This window comes from Scaptodrosophila lebanonensis, unplaced genomic scaffold (genome assembly GCF_003285725.1).
Source record: "Scaptodrosophila lebanonensis strain 11010-0011.00,11010-0021.00 unplaced genomic scaffold, SlebRS2 tig00000001-arrow-pilon, whole genome shotgun sequence".
Lineage (NCBI taxonomy): Eukaryota > Metazoa > Arthropoda > Insecta > Diptera > Drosophilidae > Scaptodrosophila > Scaptodrosophila lebanonensis.
Window position 1 is genome coordinate 6,877,287 of NW_022060529.1, and position 17,268 is coordinate 6,894,554.

The 17,268-nt window shown below is 39.4% G+C and overlaps 2 protein-coding genes across 2 annotated transcripts in view; one reads left to right on the forward strand and one right to left on the reverse strand.

Moving 5' to 3' along the window:
- Positions 1-17,268, reverse strand: part of LOC115620013 (zwei Ig domain protein zig-8) — a 77,927-nt gene that overhangs the window by 3,469 nt on the left and 57,190 nt on the right. Inside the window, exons 4-7 of the mRNA XM_030513114.1 lie at positions 17,129-17,261; positions 2,137-2,256; positions 1,871-1,967; positions 812-909 (exon numbers count right to left, since the gene is read on the reverse strand). Coding sequence (XP_030368974.1) covers positions 812-909; positions 1,871-1,967; positions 2,137-2,256; positions 17,129-17,261 — 448 coding nt within the window. The remainder of the gene's footprint in view (positions 1-811; positions 910-1,870; positions 1,968-2,136; positions 2,257-17,128; positions 17,262-17,268) is intronic.
- On the forward strand, positions 7,359-11,948 carry LOC115620011 (uncharacterized protein K02A2.6-like). The gene is made up of 2 exons (XM_030513112.1): positions 7,359-8,611; positions 8,693-11,948. The coding sequence occupies exons 1-2, from the start codon at positions 7,600-7,602 to the stop codon at positions 11,161-11,163; spliced, it is 3,483 nt and encodes a 1,160-aa protein (XP_030368972.1). The 5' UTR covers positions 7,359-7,599; the 3' UTR covers positions 11,164-11,948.

Here is a 17,268-nt window from a genome sequence, read left to right on the forward strand (position 1 = left end):
CTCCCCTTTCCAGCCATCAGCCTGCTCTACTTTGGATGTGTGCATTTCCTGTTTGGCAAACAAGCGGCGTAGGCAGTGCCGAAGAAAAGAAAACCAACTTGTTATGTTGCAAGGATACTCGAGCGCTCAAGCTACCGACCTCTTTCCTCCCCGCCATGCCATAACCCGCCAACTACATGCCAGCATTCAATTTTAATGCGAACGTTCGCTTGCACTCCATAAAATCAGACTCGGTTTGAAATGTTCTTAAATATGCAAAATTTAAGCTGCTCAATCGGCCCCCTCCTACCCTCATCGGCGTATTTCCTTGTTGTTTATGGGCTTTCTACAAGTATTGAGAGCTTGCAAATTTGACTAGTTTATATGTGTACAGCTTCTTCTAGGCTCGCTGCACCAAATTGCCACTCGTACCCGTACCAGTCATAAACAAAGTAACTATTTTGCAAATGCTCTGAGCAAATTGTATTCCTGTTTTCACACAAGCCCCGCAGACCCAGCAATGCAATTACCGCCCTACCACGCCCAGCGCACAGCGCCCTGCCGTGCACTTGGCATTACTGAAATGCTAAAATGCTGAGCAGCTGAAATGTTGAAATGCTAAAATGCTAAAAATTAGACTGTGACCGTGCTAAGCGTAGCAGGCTTTTCGCGTAGCGCTAGCAGGCAACTCCCGTCATAAACATTCAAAACTGTCAGACACGGCAACTGGCTAAAGTATACATAAATGCGAGCGCGCACACACACACACACATGCTCGTACACTCACACTCAATAGTACACTCATATATAGTATAGGTGGACTCGTACTTACCAATAATTACGTGCACATAGACGCTCGAGGTTTTTGCTACAGTTGGCACACAGGTGTAGTTTCCGGTGTCGCTGGGCATGGCGCGCTTGATTTTTAATCTGTGGAAAGACGGCAAACAAGTACACATTACGTCCACATACATACACTGCCGAAAATGAGTGACAACATTTAAATCTTGAAACTGGAAACATTTTTTAAAATTTACTGAACCCTTTCAATAGAAACTTCGCTTGTATCTAATTAAATTTGTTTACTAAACAAAAGAGATATACCATATACATATAAGTATTCATTGCCACTTCAGTTTTCAAGAAAAATGCATGCCATTGAGTTGACATTTTCTGTCAGTGTATGCGGCAACACATGCAGTCAGGTGCAGCGCATGAAAGTGAATGGGAACAGCTCCACATGCCAAATGCTCTCTGCCCTTCCTGCACTTGCTCCCTGCCCTCAAAGAAAAACCTGGCAAACGAACATAAAATGTGTGTGCAGAAAAGAAAAAGCACATGGCAAAGGAAAACTGCTACTGTAATGCAGCGAAACATTAAAAACTTTGCTACTTTATGTGACAGCATAATGTGCGATTCTGCCTTTCCCCGATTCCCCGATTCCCCTTTCCCCCTGTTCCATTGTGGAGAAAGCAGCTCAGCCGTCTAGTCGTCAGGCTGGTGCCTCAGCTGTAGCACCTGCATTTTATGTTCACCTGTGTCGTTAGTTAACAACATAAACCGGCAATAATCACATGTACATGGCTAACTGGCTGGTTGGCTAACTACTGTGACTGCGACTGTGACTATAACTATGACTAGGGATGCTGCTGTTGTTGCTGCAAGACGCAAATTAAAAGTCACATACGGATAAACGCATTGCAGGATTTCGCATAAAGCTGTCAGCACAGCGCCCGAAGGTTGGTTTTAAATTTTGTACACTGTTTGCAAACGACAAGCTCTGGCTATGCTGAATACGGACAGATGCTGCTGCTGCTGACTGACGCATTAATTAAGTGCGCGACATTGTAATGCAAATAACTGAAATGCCCACAGCTGCCGTTCCACATACCTCGAAGTCAGACCATCCGACCAGTCGTCCTCGACGCTTATGCGTGCCATGGAGCTGTCGATTTCGTTCTCACTTTTTCCATCTAGCATTTCGCTGCCTAAAATGTAGAATGAAACCAAGTTATATTCATTGAATTATGGTTTATTTTGAATTATCTTTGATAGACTAATCTTTGATTAGACTTGAAACAAACTGAAGCATTGTCAGTTTCAAACAAAATTCAAAATATAAAAAAAATAAAAAATAAAATTGGTATCTAAACTCACCTTTATACCAGAATATGTTGCCCAGTTCATGGGGTCCCTGCATAATTTTGCAAGTCAAGTTAATATCACTGCCGGTCTTTACCATCAAATCGCTCGGGCCGTATATTTCCGCTTTGAGCTCTGTCCAAAAATGGATATAAAACGAAAGGAAAACAAAAAGGGGCAGAACAATGCCTCGCTTAAGTTACTGCGGTTAACTGCTGTATTCTGTGATAGACAAAAGTGCCAGAACACTTTTATAATGATAATAATACATAATAATGTTAATGATAACGCACAAGAGCGCGCTGCTTGCTGGCTTTTACTTTATTACACAGACGCGTGTCTCTATTATGTGGGTGATAAGCTTTTGTTATGCCTTATAAAAGCCTGCAGCAGAAGAAGCAAGAAGTACTTAAAGTACTCAAACGCACACTCACATGGTCTGCAATACAATGCTCACACATACACGTTAAGCAGCCAACGACCACCCCACCTCGCATACCTGCACTTCGAAAGCTTAGCGGTTTTGTTTTCTTTTTTCTGCTGACCAGCCTATTGTTTGTACATTTGTCTTAAATCCGACGCTTTTCATTTGCACAAAAGAGAGTGAACAAAAATTGGGGAAGAAATATAAAATGTCAATATACAGTATTTTGTTGCTTAGCCTGCAACTGGCATTAAATTCAATTGAAAATTGCTCTAGACAGCGCGCCAAATAAGATTTTTGTGTCAGCAGCCTTGATTGTATGTGACTCTTGACAGCTTGGTAATGGAAAAAATGCTTAAGCTGTCTGTGGTTTGATGAAATCTTTCAAACATCGATACTCGCAGTGTAGTGTAGTGTAGTTACCATAAATCTCTTCGCTGCTGCTAATGGCACTAATGCAAACTAAATACATGCGCTCGAAAGTAGCACACCTAGCAGCCATCTACAACATGCGCTCTACAATCCACAATATCGACAAAAACAACAAACTGTGCTCCACTTTCGCTAAACGCCAGCCCAACCCAAGCTATAGCTGCAGCTGTTGTTGTGCTAGTCCGCAACTTGGTTTTGCTTTACAACTTCCACCTCTGCACTAAATAACCGCAAAGCCATGGAAAATAAATTGCAGCAGCGACTACCGCGAATACGACCATGGGCCTGAGTCTCAACGCCTGCAAGCTGCATGCAAGACATATGATACTTTGGAAGTTTTTTCCCACGTCATGCACGCCTGGCACACTCGTCTGTCGATGTGGCTAAGCGTTCTATTCAATCGTGTGCGCACTAAAAGGAAAAAATCCGATGCACAAAAGGTATAGCATATTTTCGGGCGCTGATTCGCATGCGTTTAATACTTTTTCAGCCCCTCGCATCTATTTGCGAGCTTTTCTGTGTGTCTACGAGCTTTGTGTGTGTGTGTTGTGTGCGAGTATGAGTGGATTAGTCAGCGTTCGCATTTACCGTTCATAAATTGCATTATTTCGGGCGTCGACGCTGTCAAAGGAAAAAGCTTTTTACATACATCGATCCATGCTACAGCATGTGCTTTGATACGATTTAGTAAATTTTGCTATTGTGAAAGAAAAGTTAAAACTATTTTCATTGACATCATTAACATTTTCCCATTTTTGTAATTTTTAGAGCCAGCCATCACCATGACGTCCCGTCAAAATGTAGACGAAAAGCTGCGCTTGTTAAAAACTGATGTCTGAAATAATTTTGTGGTAGCCATCAATATGTATGAAAGGAATTAAGCTTAATACTTCATTGTATTATACCTTGATGGTGTATATATCACACAGAACAAAGGATTGCACCACTAATTATATATATGTATATTCTTGATTACTACGATAATATAAAAATATAGAATAAAAACGCTTTAAAGTATATTTTCCATATAAACTAGTGCATTTTAAAATAACAAAAATGGAGAATGTGACAGCCATTGATTACGGCGCCGAGTCGTTAAAGTAATTCCCGAATATATTTATACACTGCTGCGGCTTAAAATCACATGAAGAGCTAAACAATCCCCAAATAGAATTCGAGCTCGATGGCGATTATCTAGCTGTTGTATATTAGCTCCCAGCACACTCACGCGCTCACAAACACATGCGCAAAAGGCAAGCGAGAGGGAGAGGGAATAGGAGGGGAAGAGGGAGAGTTTGTTGTACCTGGGAAAACAATTGTGGCACCAAAAGCTAACCGTCTATGACTTTTGGCGCCTGCCGTTGGGTCGACTACTCGTACAAACAAAACGGCTGCGCTGTGCAAACAAAAAGAAAAATGGCTAAAATTATTGCCACACTTGCATTTGTGCGACTGACATTGTGAGCACCCGCTTACTATGTATACGTATAGTATATGAGCGTGTGTGTGTGTATTTTAGTCGCGTGTGTGTGTGTATATGGTGTTCGTGTTCGTGGTTGTGGTAAATTCATGTGGCACGTGGAGGTGTGTGGCTGTATGGGAGGTGCCCGCATTTGGCTTTTGTGCTTTGCTTTACAGTTTTTCTCCTATTTCCGCAACGCCTGCTGACAGCAAGAAAATATATATTTCACATGGCAATAACAGAAAATTTCCTTGGGGTGCTACAGCCTGCACGCACGGGACTCAGCGGGAAATTTCTTATTTAACAGTAATTAGATTAAGTGTTGGCGGCAATTGGCATGTGTTTTATGCCCCCTGCATTATAAATGAAAACGTTTACAGGTAAAAGAATGGGGATGCAAGTTTGGACGTACGTCCGAGTGTCGGCTTGACTGGGTATAAGCAAAGATCACAAACAATCTTTTCTTATTGCTCACACTGCTCGGCGACCGAACAGCCCATGGCTATTTGAGTTTTCATTTTGCCTGGCCAAGTTGACCCATCAAAAAGTTGCAAAGTCTACAGCCAACTTGCTTTGTTGGCCAATCGTTGGCCATGTGCCAAAGACCACTGACAGCTGCCAACAGCGGTACAAACACGTCACACACTCACACACACAAACATAGCTGCGGCTGTGGGCAAACAGAAGCAGCAGCCGCAATTTTACTAGCCGCTGAGCCGCCTTGTTTACAAAGTCCACATCCGTAGTCCCCATCTTTGCACTCACACTGAGAAAATTATGGTTCACATAAGAGAACAAAGGTGAGGAATTTTCAATTTTGAACTACGTAGTACGTACTATATGTTCGTTATTCTGCAGATAGTTTATGTTACGGATTATTGTTCCGTTAATTGCAATTGATGGCTAATCTTTAGTGAACAACATTTATTAGTGGACTCTTTTTATTTTTATTTATTTTTGTTTTTGTTCCATTCGAATCGGCCTACATAAAAGCACTGTTACAGAATTTTAAAACTGTTAGTAATTTTTTAAAGCATGCTTTATGCGATGATGGTAGCGCCGTGACTCGAACCGAGTCAAACTCAGGAACAAACTCAAATTGTGGACATTTTTGTTTATGTGTTCAAATTTGTAATTTATCAGGACAGTGAAATAGTTCAAATTGTAATCCAATTTCGGTTCAAAATATATTAATCATTTTTAACATTGTATAATCGACTGTTTCGATCATTTTAAATGTTATCAAATTTTAAATGAACTGGTAGCACCATATTTGTCATTAGTTTTAATAGTTTTAAGTAATTCCCTTTGTGAACAATTTTGTTACACATTTTTGAATTGGAATACTAATAACGTGGTTTTTTTAAGTGCATGTGCTCAGCTGCTTGGATAGCTTGCAAAATTTTGTGCAGCCACAGCAAACGTATACAGAGGAAAACATGAAAATGCATTTTCATTTTTCTTGATTTCGCGTACATAAAACGCGCATAAGCCTATGCCATAAAAATTTAGAGCAATGAACTTTGTGCATGGCATACTTTTGGGCGCACTCCCTTTCTCTCACACACAGACACACAAGCAGCCACAAACACACGCGGCATATACATATGTATTAACATTTTTTACTTTTGTAAGTAAAAGACTATATACGTATTTATACATATATACACTTATATACATACATATATACATACATATAAAGTTTTGTAACTTGTTTGCCGCTTTTTGCCAGCATAGCTGTAAAAATTTATTGCTCTGCATATGCTGATGTATGTGTATCTGTCTGCTTGTGTTTGTGTTTGTGTTTCTGTTTGCCCAAGCAGCATATTTATAGCCTCGTTTTCCCCTAAGTGCCGCATGATTTTACATTGCATCTCAAAAATATATAAATAAGTAAAAATTTAAGTGGCCGAAGAGCTCTTTAAAGTTCAATGGCTATTCCTTTTGACAAGTCTACGCCTCACATCCCAAGTTGAAGCGTAAATTGCGCGGAATTAATCGAGAAATCAAATTAATAAATTCAATTTGTAAAAGTCAGCAGCAAGCTACTCACAATTGATGAAGTATTTTGGGCTCGGGTCGCACTTGTCAAAAACTTGCGCCGCATTTTCCAATTGACAATGCAAAAATGAAATGCCAAAACATCATCATAAACATAAACCGCATTTGCTTCGTGAGCCAGTCCCACCATTCATTTATTTCGTTGTGATTATTATTATTATTATTAATAATTCCCCAGCGCTGTCTTGCCAAATTGAAAAACATTAATCATGGCAGGACCTAGGCCAACGCATTCATGATATTGGCATAATTTATTACGCACACGGACGAATTTCCACCGACATTCTAGTGAGAATATTTGCGAGCAAGAAATGGAAGGCTCTCTCTACCTTTTACTCGCCCTAGCTATCACAATATAAATGCCGCAAAATTATTGTAGTAGAGGACAAAAACTTTCCAAGTGCGCAAATAACCGTGCTCGAGTGTGTGTGAGAGATTTGTGGCATTGTTGCTACAGCAAAATTGTGTTACTAATGCGTGTACTTTCAATTTCATTTGGACTAAGTACCGCCATAGATTGTGTTTGCCCCATGCTGTAACATACCATATTTTTTCCATCTTCGTCTCTGCTGCTTCGGGCCATCTGAAAATTCATTTTCATTTTATTTTGTTTAGGTTTTTCACTCTCCGCATCGACGCCATTTGCCCAACATTGCATTCGTGCCCAAGCTCGCATAAATAAAACTTAATGCACTTTTTAATGCTACTCAATTTGTTGTATATCCTCATATACATAAAATAGCTTTTAACCATTCGCACTTGTTAACGTTGCTCCAGTACTCATTGTCAATGTACTCATTCACATATGCCACTAACAAAATACTCATACACAGTCAGTCTAGAATAAACGCTGATTCTTGCAAGTAGACTCAAACATCTCTCGCATCATTTATTGCTCGGCCACCCCAAACACAACAATTGGCGACGGGGATAAACTAATCATATCAATTCGTAGACTTATTAATAGTGACGAAGTTGATTAAAACAAAACATTGCCCAATTCATCAATTGGTAACGCGTATACATATTTCGCCGCAATTCTAGGAATTGTGTATTTCATCAGTCGTGTTGGTATACATACACACAAACGTATATCAAAATGCCAAACGAAGTGAATGAAAACAGTAATTTACAACAATTACTTCTGCAGCAGCAACAATTTGCAAAAACTATGTTAGAACAGCAACAACAATGGATGCAAGAGATTCTAAAAACCAATGCTAGTGTTTCAAGCCGCTCCGCGGGTGATTCGACTATTTGTCCGCCTTTCCACAATTTCAATAGGGATCAGCAAAACTGGGAGTCCTACCTCCAACAATTAAGCCAGCATTTTCAAGCATACTCAGTAAATGACGTTGAAAAACAAAAGGCATATTTTCTATCCTGGATTGGTGCCGACGTGTTCGAGTTATTAAAAAACTTATTTGGCAGCGAAGACCTGCTTACGTATACTTATACACAATTGATCGGTAAGTTAACGGAACATTTCCAGTTCAAGCGACATGTGGTTGCCGCACGCTATGAATTTTTCAAACGGGAGATGAAGCCCTCACAAACACACAAAGAATGGGTTGCCGATTTACGTGGAATAGCACGCCAGTGTAAATTTGTCTGTCTAGCACCAGGATGCTCAGCTAATTTTGTAGACGAAATGATTCGTGACCAAATTATAGTGCATACGCCATTCGATCCAATACGTTCAGCAGCTTTGCAAAAGTTACAACCGACATTGGAAGATGTGCTCATAATTGCCGAAAGTTATGAGACAACAACTAAAACCGTTGCTACACTTAAGAACGAGAGCGAAAAGCATATTCCAGTGAACGCAGTGCACACACGCACATACGCAAACAAGAAGAAAACAGTTAGAACTGGAAACACACAAAACGCATTACAATCGTGCTCTGGCTGTGGACACTCTCACGCAAGAGAGAACTGCAAATTTCGTCATGCCCAATGCAATCATTGCGGTAGAAAGGGACACATAGCTGTCGTTTGCAAGTCCAAGCAACAGAACAAAAATGATCATAAGATACGAAGGGATGATCAAAGTAAAACCGTCAACGACGCACAACGTTTTCGTCAGCCAGAAATTATACACAGTGTTACAGGTATAGTGAAATTTGATTCAAATAAACACACTATTGAAGTCGAAGTTTTGCATAAATTTATAACATTTCAAATGGATTCAGGTGCAACCGTTTCAGTTATAAATTTACAAACATATCAGCAAATCAACAGCCCGAAGCTGCAAAAGAGCAACAAAATATTGCACGCCTTCGGTAAGCAACCAATTCCAATATTAGGTGAGCTACACACTGTCGCAAGATGTGGTAATAAAGAAGACAAAATAACATTAATAGTCGCAAATGTCGAGAGCGCAAACAATCTTTTTGGCTTAGATTTATTTCAAACATTCGGTTTCGAAATTCAACAAGTGGCAAACTTGGTTGAACAATACGCGCCTCAAATATCTGTTCTGTGTACTAAATACAAGGAAGTATTTGAACCGGCTCTTGGAGTAATCAAAAACTTTAAGGCAACCGTCACATTGAAACAAAATGCAACACCAAAATTCTTCAAATCAAGACAAATACCTTTCGCTCAACTAGCAGATTTCAAAGCAGAATCTGAACGCCTTACAAACGCAGGTATTTGGAAACCAATCAAATTTAGCAACTGGGCATCACCTATTGTTTTAGCTCCGAAACCGGATGGAACAATACGAATTTGCGGTGATTTTAAACTAGCTGTCAACGCGCAAATTGACATCGAACAATACCCGTTGCCTACACGAGAGTCGTTGTTACACACCGTTCGTCGTGGTACACATTTTTCAAAAATTGATCTCAAAGACGCCTATCTACAAATGGAACTAGACGACTCATCTAAGCAATTTATGGTCGTGAGTACACCTTTGGGTCTTTTTCAATATCAACGATTACCTTACGGTATAGCTAGCGCTCCTGCTATTTTCCAACGTTACTTAGAACAACTTCTAAATGGCATAGAAGGTTGTGGTAACTATCTCGACGATATAATTATAACGGCCCCAACAGTAAAAGAACACATTAGTCGTGTGGAACAAGTCCTAAAAGTTCTACAAGATAATGGTGTTAGATGCAAAAAGCAAAAATGCTTTTTCCTAAAGCATGAAATTGAGTATTTAGGCCGACGTATTAGCGCACAGGGAATTCTTCCTGACCTATCGGGATTGCGTGCTGTAAAGGAATTAAAACCGTCGACTAATTTAAAGCAACTAGAAGCCTTCATGGGTAAGGTAAACTACTACTGCAATTTCATACCAAACTTCTCCGAGCTGTCCGCACCACTCAACCAGCTGCGTAGAAAAAATGTAGAGTTCACTTGGGGTCCAAAACAACAAAACGCCTTCGACGCACTTAAGTCTCACATCATCAACGCAACACAATTAGCTCATTTTCATGAGGAATTGCCGGTTATCTTAGCAACAGATGCATCAGAACATGGTATCGGTGCAGTCTTATCAAACATCCAGCCTGACGGAATGGAACGCCCCATCGCTTTCGCATCTAAAACACTTGATCAGCATCAGGTCAACTACAGTCAAATCGATAAAGAAGGTCTTGCTATAATCTTCGGCGTAAAATACTTCCATCAGTATCTTTATGGGAGAAAGTTTATTCTAATAACAGACCATAAACCGCTTGTAAATATTTTCAGCCCCAGTAAGCATTTACCTACGATTGCTTCACGTCGACTGCAACGCTGGGCGATCACATTGATGGCTTATTCCTTTGACATCAAGTATCGTGCTACATCCGCACATGGCAATGCTGACGCATTATCACGCCTTCCTGTTGGAAATGATGAACAATTTGATAGGGAAGAGGCATGCTACAATATCACCGATATTACACCTCCTATCAACGCCGATGTCATACGGAAACACTGCGAAAACGATCCAACGATTAAAAAAGTCCGCAACTATGTCATTAACGGTTGGCCGGAAAAGTTCTCTAAAAAAGACGACGATCTTAAGCCATATTTTAACAAGAAAATCAGTTTAGTCTTACTACAAGATAATCTGTATCTACAATCGGAAGCAAACCGCATCATAATTCCGAGTTCTTTAAGACCTGTCATCTTAAAGCTACTTCATGATGGTCATTGGGGAATCATAAGAATGAAGCAAGCAAGCAGACAACATGTTTGGTGGCCTGGTCTTGACGACGACATTTCAAAATTGGCTTCAACTTGCGATATTTGTAAACGCAACAATTCATCGCCAGTGAAACAGTACCAAAGTTGGCCAAAGGCTACTACGCCTTGGGAACGAATACACATTGATTTTGCGGGTCCAATTTTTAATTCAATGTGGCTGATTTGTGTCGATGCTTATTCACAGTTTCCTTTTGTTACAGAGCTATCTTCAACCACATCGCAAAGTACAATAGCAGCTCTTACAGATATTTTCGCCATTGAAGGATATCCAAAAACGTTAGTCAGTGATAACGGTCCTCAGCTTACATCCGAGACATTCAAGGATTTTTGTAACAAACATGGAATAACGCACATCACAACAGCTCCATTTCATCCAGCATCGAATGGGTTGGCCGAACGGTTCGTCCAAACATTTAAAACATCTGTAGCAAAAAAATCTCCAAGAGGGACATACAACTAAAATGGCAGTAATTAAGTATCTAGCTTCATATCGATTCACACCGAATGCAGACAACAAAACCCCAGCTGAGTTACTTCACGGAAGACCAGTTCGCACCTTGTTGAGTCAACTTTTTGAGCAATCACACGACAATCATCGTAGCCATCACTCCGAAAAGTACGCAATTGATCAACAAGTCTTTGCACGAAATTACGCCAAGGGAGAAAAATGGGTAGAAGGTACCATAGTCCGTTCCCTGGGTAAAATGCTGTACATCGTAAATACACACGTATTTGGTCATATCAGACGCCACATCAACCAACTCAAGCCGAGATTTGGTCCAGAAACCACTAAAACAGATACTTCTGAATTCTGGTGGCATCATCACTTGGAAAAGTCATCGACACCAACAGAGCAACGATCTACATCGCCATCGCTAGGTGCTTCCCAACCACTAGAAGCCCTACAGCCATCTTCAGCATCACGGTCAGCAGTCTTGCCTTCGCAACCGGAAGTCCGACAAGGTTCCAGCCACCGCCGCTCTGGCATTCCTGTTCGAAGAAGCACTCGGATTCGCCAGCTTCCCGACCGCTACAGCCCTACTAACATTAGAAATAATTAACAGCGAATGTGTTGTAATTTAAGGGAGGAGATGTTGTATATCCTCATATACATAAAATAGCTTTTAACCATTCGCACTTGTTAACGTTGCTCCAGTACTCATTGTCAATGTACTCATTCACATATGCCACTAACAAAATACTCATACACAGTCAGTCTAGAATAAACGCTGATTCTTGCAAGTAGACTCAAACATCTCTCGCATCATTTATTGCTCGGCCACCCCAAACACAACACAATTCATTTTGCCATTGTAGTTTTAAGTGTCCTCTTGCTTCTTCGTTCCTTCGCCTTCAAGTGTACGAGTACTGCGTATAATAAGTAAAATAAACTTTCGCGCACGAACAATTTGCATACGAATTGGGTCACTGGGCATCAAAACAGCGGCTAGGGGCACCAAAGTAAATAAACAACAAGTCGCGGAAAGTCGAAGGTTGAGAAAGTGTTTCTTAAGACAATGAATGCCCTTAACTTTTTAAGCAGGAGCAACGATGCAATTTAGCTTTTAATATGCACAACAATTGGTAGATGAGTTTATTGATTGCAATATTCCTGCATCAATTAATAGTTGCACTTGAATCAGTTGTAAACGATAAGAAAACAACGGTAGCGACCATGAATTCAAGTGGGTGGATTTATTATTTGGATTTCGAACACAACAAGATAACTTAAGAAGTCTTGACTTTTCTTTCTTTGCGTGCCATTCATAATCAGAAAGATGTAGATATTAGAAAAATATCTCTAAAGTGCATCGTAAATAAGGTGTAACTGCTAATTGCAGTTGAAATAATTTTGTTGAATACACAAGCACAAGCGCACAAATTGAATGTCTAACTTGGAGGCACAACGACCGTGGCTGCTCTGCTTATGCTCTGAAATTATTTGCGCTTGATTGCATTCAATTTGTAGCTGCTAATGTCAACAACAACAGCAACAATGACGCGAAGGACAAGGGCGGCAGGCGAAACAACAAAAGTGTTGGCTGGTTTATGGCGCCCGAAATGAGAAATCCACTTGCCAGCCAGTCTCTCAGTAAGATGCAGAGATAGACAGTCAGACTGTCAGACGCTTTCAAATTACCGTCGTAGCCATCAAGTCACTGTTCCTGCCGCTTTCCCTTTACCAACACATTACACCTGCTTTTTAGACCATCGTTCCCCAGCCACTTGTTCATTGCGTCAGCAATTTATTTTTAACCTTCTTTAGACATAGTCAGCTCGTCGTACTACACAGCCACGCTTGATTACATTCGTTCTTGTAAACAAATTTTTCAACAGCATCAGCAACACCTTGCCCGTGAGCCCATTAACCTTGTGCGTTGCAAATGTTCTCTCATTGCGTTGACAGACACATACTCCCGCACTCACACATACACATACAAACACACACAAATACACACTCAAAAAAACAAACCTACACAAACACGCACAAAATATAAAATTTCATTTTCAATTTGTTCACTTTATCAGCAGCACGTTGGCAATTTGCTAGACATTTTAAATTAAACCTGGCCGAGTTGCCAGAGAGTCGAGTTCAGTACAGTTATCTAGTTTGACACCTAGTCGCCACATAAACATTGCAATTTAAGAATCTATTTAAGTGCTTGCCACGTGCATTAACATTTCTAAAATATTATACAACTGGCGCCGACGGGCGTTGGCGACTCTTATGTTTATGCCTTTATCAGAGTCCTTTGGTCAATCTGCCGCTAAGTAGAGTTGTGCGCGTGACAAGAAATATTGTCAGGATCACGCACGTTCACGAAATCAAATATCAAATTTCAAACTTAATTTTTATTTGAAATTAAATATTAGTTGTTTTGAACTCTTGAGATAGCAGAGTACAATTTTTATGTAACGCATTATTCATAAAACATCCAACACGTAAATTGGAAAAGACCAAAATGATATTGGCGAGACAAAATACACAAACATAGTTTATATCAGTTTTCTGATATTTTAAAATAAAATACAATTTTCAGGATCACGCACATTCACGAAACCAATTGTCGTTCGGATACTTAATAATTATTTAAAATAAAATAAAACTTCTTTTAAACTTACAACAACAATTCAATTGTTATGCAATGCGAAATCTTTATAAATTTTCCACAATAGTTTCCTGCAATAAAATATGGATCATAACATTCTCTAAATTTATTGTAGTTGGGTTTCAAATATACTTTGTCTTGTTGCTTTTAATTAAGCAGCTTAATCGTTTTGTAAATGTTCGTACAGTACGGAATTTTTCGGTAAGAAATTCGAAACGTTTATAGCTCTGACAGCTCTATTTATACCTTTACCCAAGAACGAAGAAGGCGTGTTTAATAGAATTTTTGCAGAGCGAAAGCGTAAAAATTCTAAATTTATGGGGTTTTTAGTGCAGAATTTATTTGCATAAGCGCATAAAAATTCAAGCACAAACAACAGAGCAAGTTGCTTATGACTGAGAGTATAAGAGAATAAAAGCAGCACATTGAGGCAAACCAAAATTCAAATATTTTATATATTCATTGTATTTGAGATATTAAAATGATTCAAAGGTGATGAATTATCAACAACATTGTGTCCGACCAAACCGCACATTTTAAATACCGGATATTAAGGAAATTACTTCACATTCTATGTTGTACATACATATTTCACAGCAAATTGTTTTCGCACCACAATGCATACGACTATTTAAACGTTTACTTCAGCTTCTGTTGCCATGCCATGAGAATAGTAGTATGTCGAATATTTTTTATATGCACGTTTCTTTTTGGGCATTCACATGAGTACACATCTGCCTTTGTAAGTGTGTGTGTGTGTATGTGCGTGTGTGTGTGATGAAGGAGCGAGCTGGAACAGGACCAGTGCACCATGCAGTCGTTACGGCAGTCATTTGCATTTTCAGAAATGTAAAATTTATAGCCATGTGTCTACGCTGCTGTCTGACCTGACTAGTCCAAGTATATGCTCCCTCTGACTTTCTCTGTTACTTTTCCTAATATTGACTGTTTGTTGAACTGTGGTTGTTGTTGTTGCTGTTGTTGTGGTATTATTTCGTTGGCGTTAGTCTCATTTCATATTTTCAGTGCACTAAAATATTTATCATCAAATTCGTATGCATCGTGCAATCGTATATGTGTATATTTTGCGTTTAAATGTGAGGAGGACAAGGTGTCGGTGTGGGTCCCTGGCTTAGTTGTCCATCATAACCGAATAACAAACACACACATTAATATAAATTTAAAACAAATAGTTTCATTGAATTCACTGTTCCGCACCAAAGAGCTTAAATGAAATGCATCTCTAATTTGTGCAGATAAAAACTGCACCGAACATTCATAAATATGTATGAAACTCGGACCAATCCACAGACATATCTGAATAGTGGGTTAGCTCCTTCACATATACACATAATGCTTTTTCAACTCAACCAGTCGGACCCTGCTTTTGACTCAAATTGCTGACTGTTGTTGTCGAATTATGGATGTGTGGGAGTGCAAGTTATGGTTAATGAGTGGCTCACGGAAACATAGAAGGCGTTTAGTGCAAATTTGCTTCTAAACAACAACCTGAGGATGACACCCGATATGCAGTGAACGGCTAACAACTGGCAGCTAAACAGACACGAGTAAGTAATACTTGCTCCCAAAGGTACTGACATTTAACCGGCAATCTTCCGCCTAAGCTCCCCTTGACAAGCAAAGCAGACACATAAACACATATCCGCACATACGAGTACATGGTACAATAGGAGCTACTTAAGCAACCCAATTTTCACATAATCGAATTTGAAATTTTATAATCGCTTGAAACAAGGAGCAGTAAGCTCAGTGAGCGGCTAACTAGAATTGCGCCGAAAGGGCAGCAGACAGCAGACTGGCAGGAGTTGATGCCAACGACTCTGCCCAAAGGAGCATGAACGCATATACATACATACATATATGTATACATGTATGTAGGTGTATATATACATATGTACATGCATGTGCAGAAAACCGTGTAGTGTGCGCTCCTGCTCGCATTAAACCAAATGCCATACATATTGAATGGCTTCCTTAAGCTTATAAAGTCCGTTGTACTACTACATAGTTTGTAGCTCTTAGGTTGTACAGCTTCCACACTTAGTTGCCTTAAACAAATTTGAAGAGCACTACATGAGTACATAAAAGTAATCACTCGAGTGGTTTGTGGGCAATTTTCGCAATGCTATATACATATAGTATATACACTTCTATGTACATAACCGGATGACTGTTGTGCCCAAATTTTTGCAAACTTTCAAATTTTGGATTTAAACTATTTTGTGTGCGGTTTGGCCGAAAAGCTGCCCACAGCACGAAAATTACAGTTATTGTTGAAAGGAGATGGACAAAGCTTTTAACGATTGAGTCCCTTTTGCCACATACAATATCCATTCTTTGTAATTAGATATTCATAAACAAAAAGAAGTATCAGTAGAATTTGAAGAGATTAATTTAAATATTAAATGTTAGCATCCTTTTCATATGACACTATTTAGAATTGACAATAAACTGAGGAAAAAAGCTACAAAATAAAATAATAGAAATACAAGGACCAAGGACCGGTAACGTTTTTAATAAGTATTAATAATAAATTAAAAAAGATCAAAATAGAGATAAATTACCCGAACATATTCTGATATTTTATAAGAAAATATTTCCTTTTTCCTTGTCTAACTCACAAAGAACTTACAGATCACCAAAAACATTTTTTAATTATTTTTCCAGAGCGACCATCCAATACAATAAATGTAGCAGGTAAAGGAATCAAATTCCAAAGCCATCAAAATTCCCAGCCGTTTTCAAATCAGCTTCCGCTCGAGTTCGCTAATCATTAATTATTTGAAGTTGGTGAAAACATGCTTCATAACAATTAATATATAAATATAAGAACATTCCACAAACTATAATAAAACATCTTACCGATAAAACTGCATCAAGGAATGACAACTTCCTATTACATAAAGCAAACGATATGGAAGGACTGCCCAGTTTTCACATTTGCAAGACTTGTTTAAATCGTCACAGGTATGTCAATTCGAATTCAAGTCGTTATTAAATGTTTGTCCTTTTTACAGTAATTTTCGTAAACTTTGCTAAGCCTTCCGAAAGCATTATGTGAGTATGTAATACATACTTCGCATAGCTTGCAAAAATAGCGCCCAAAATGTTGCCCTTTAATGCCTGGCAGTGAAAATATGCAACAACAAACAGTTTGCCACAAAAATGGAACAAATATGGCAATAATTTGAGGCTCTCAGCGTGCCAAGACATGGCATCGCCCTCGGTGGCTACTTCGCAGTAGAGTTTTCATGATGACCATAAAAATGTTCAAGTGGTGGGCATCTTACTTACCTACAACGTTGAAGTTATATGACAAGGACATCTTTGGCTCAGTATTGATTTGGCACTCGTAGACGCCAGAGTCGCGTGGCTGCGGATATTTGATTTGCAAAGTCCAATTGGCTGAACCTTCGGGCCGTAGAACCTGCACA

Coding starts and splice junctions, on each gene's coding strand:
- LOC115620011 (XM_030513112.1), top strand. CDS start 7,600: ATGCCAAACGAAGTGAATGAAAACAGTAATTTACAACAATTACTTCTG. Junction 8,612..8,692: donor AATTATACACAGTGTTACAG/GTATAGTGAAAT, acceptor AAATGGATTCAG/GTGCAACCGTTTCAGTTATA.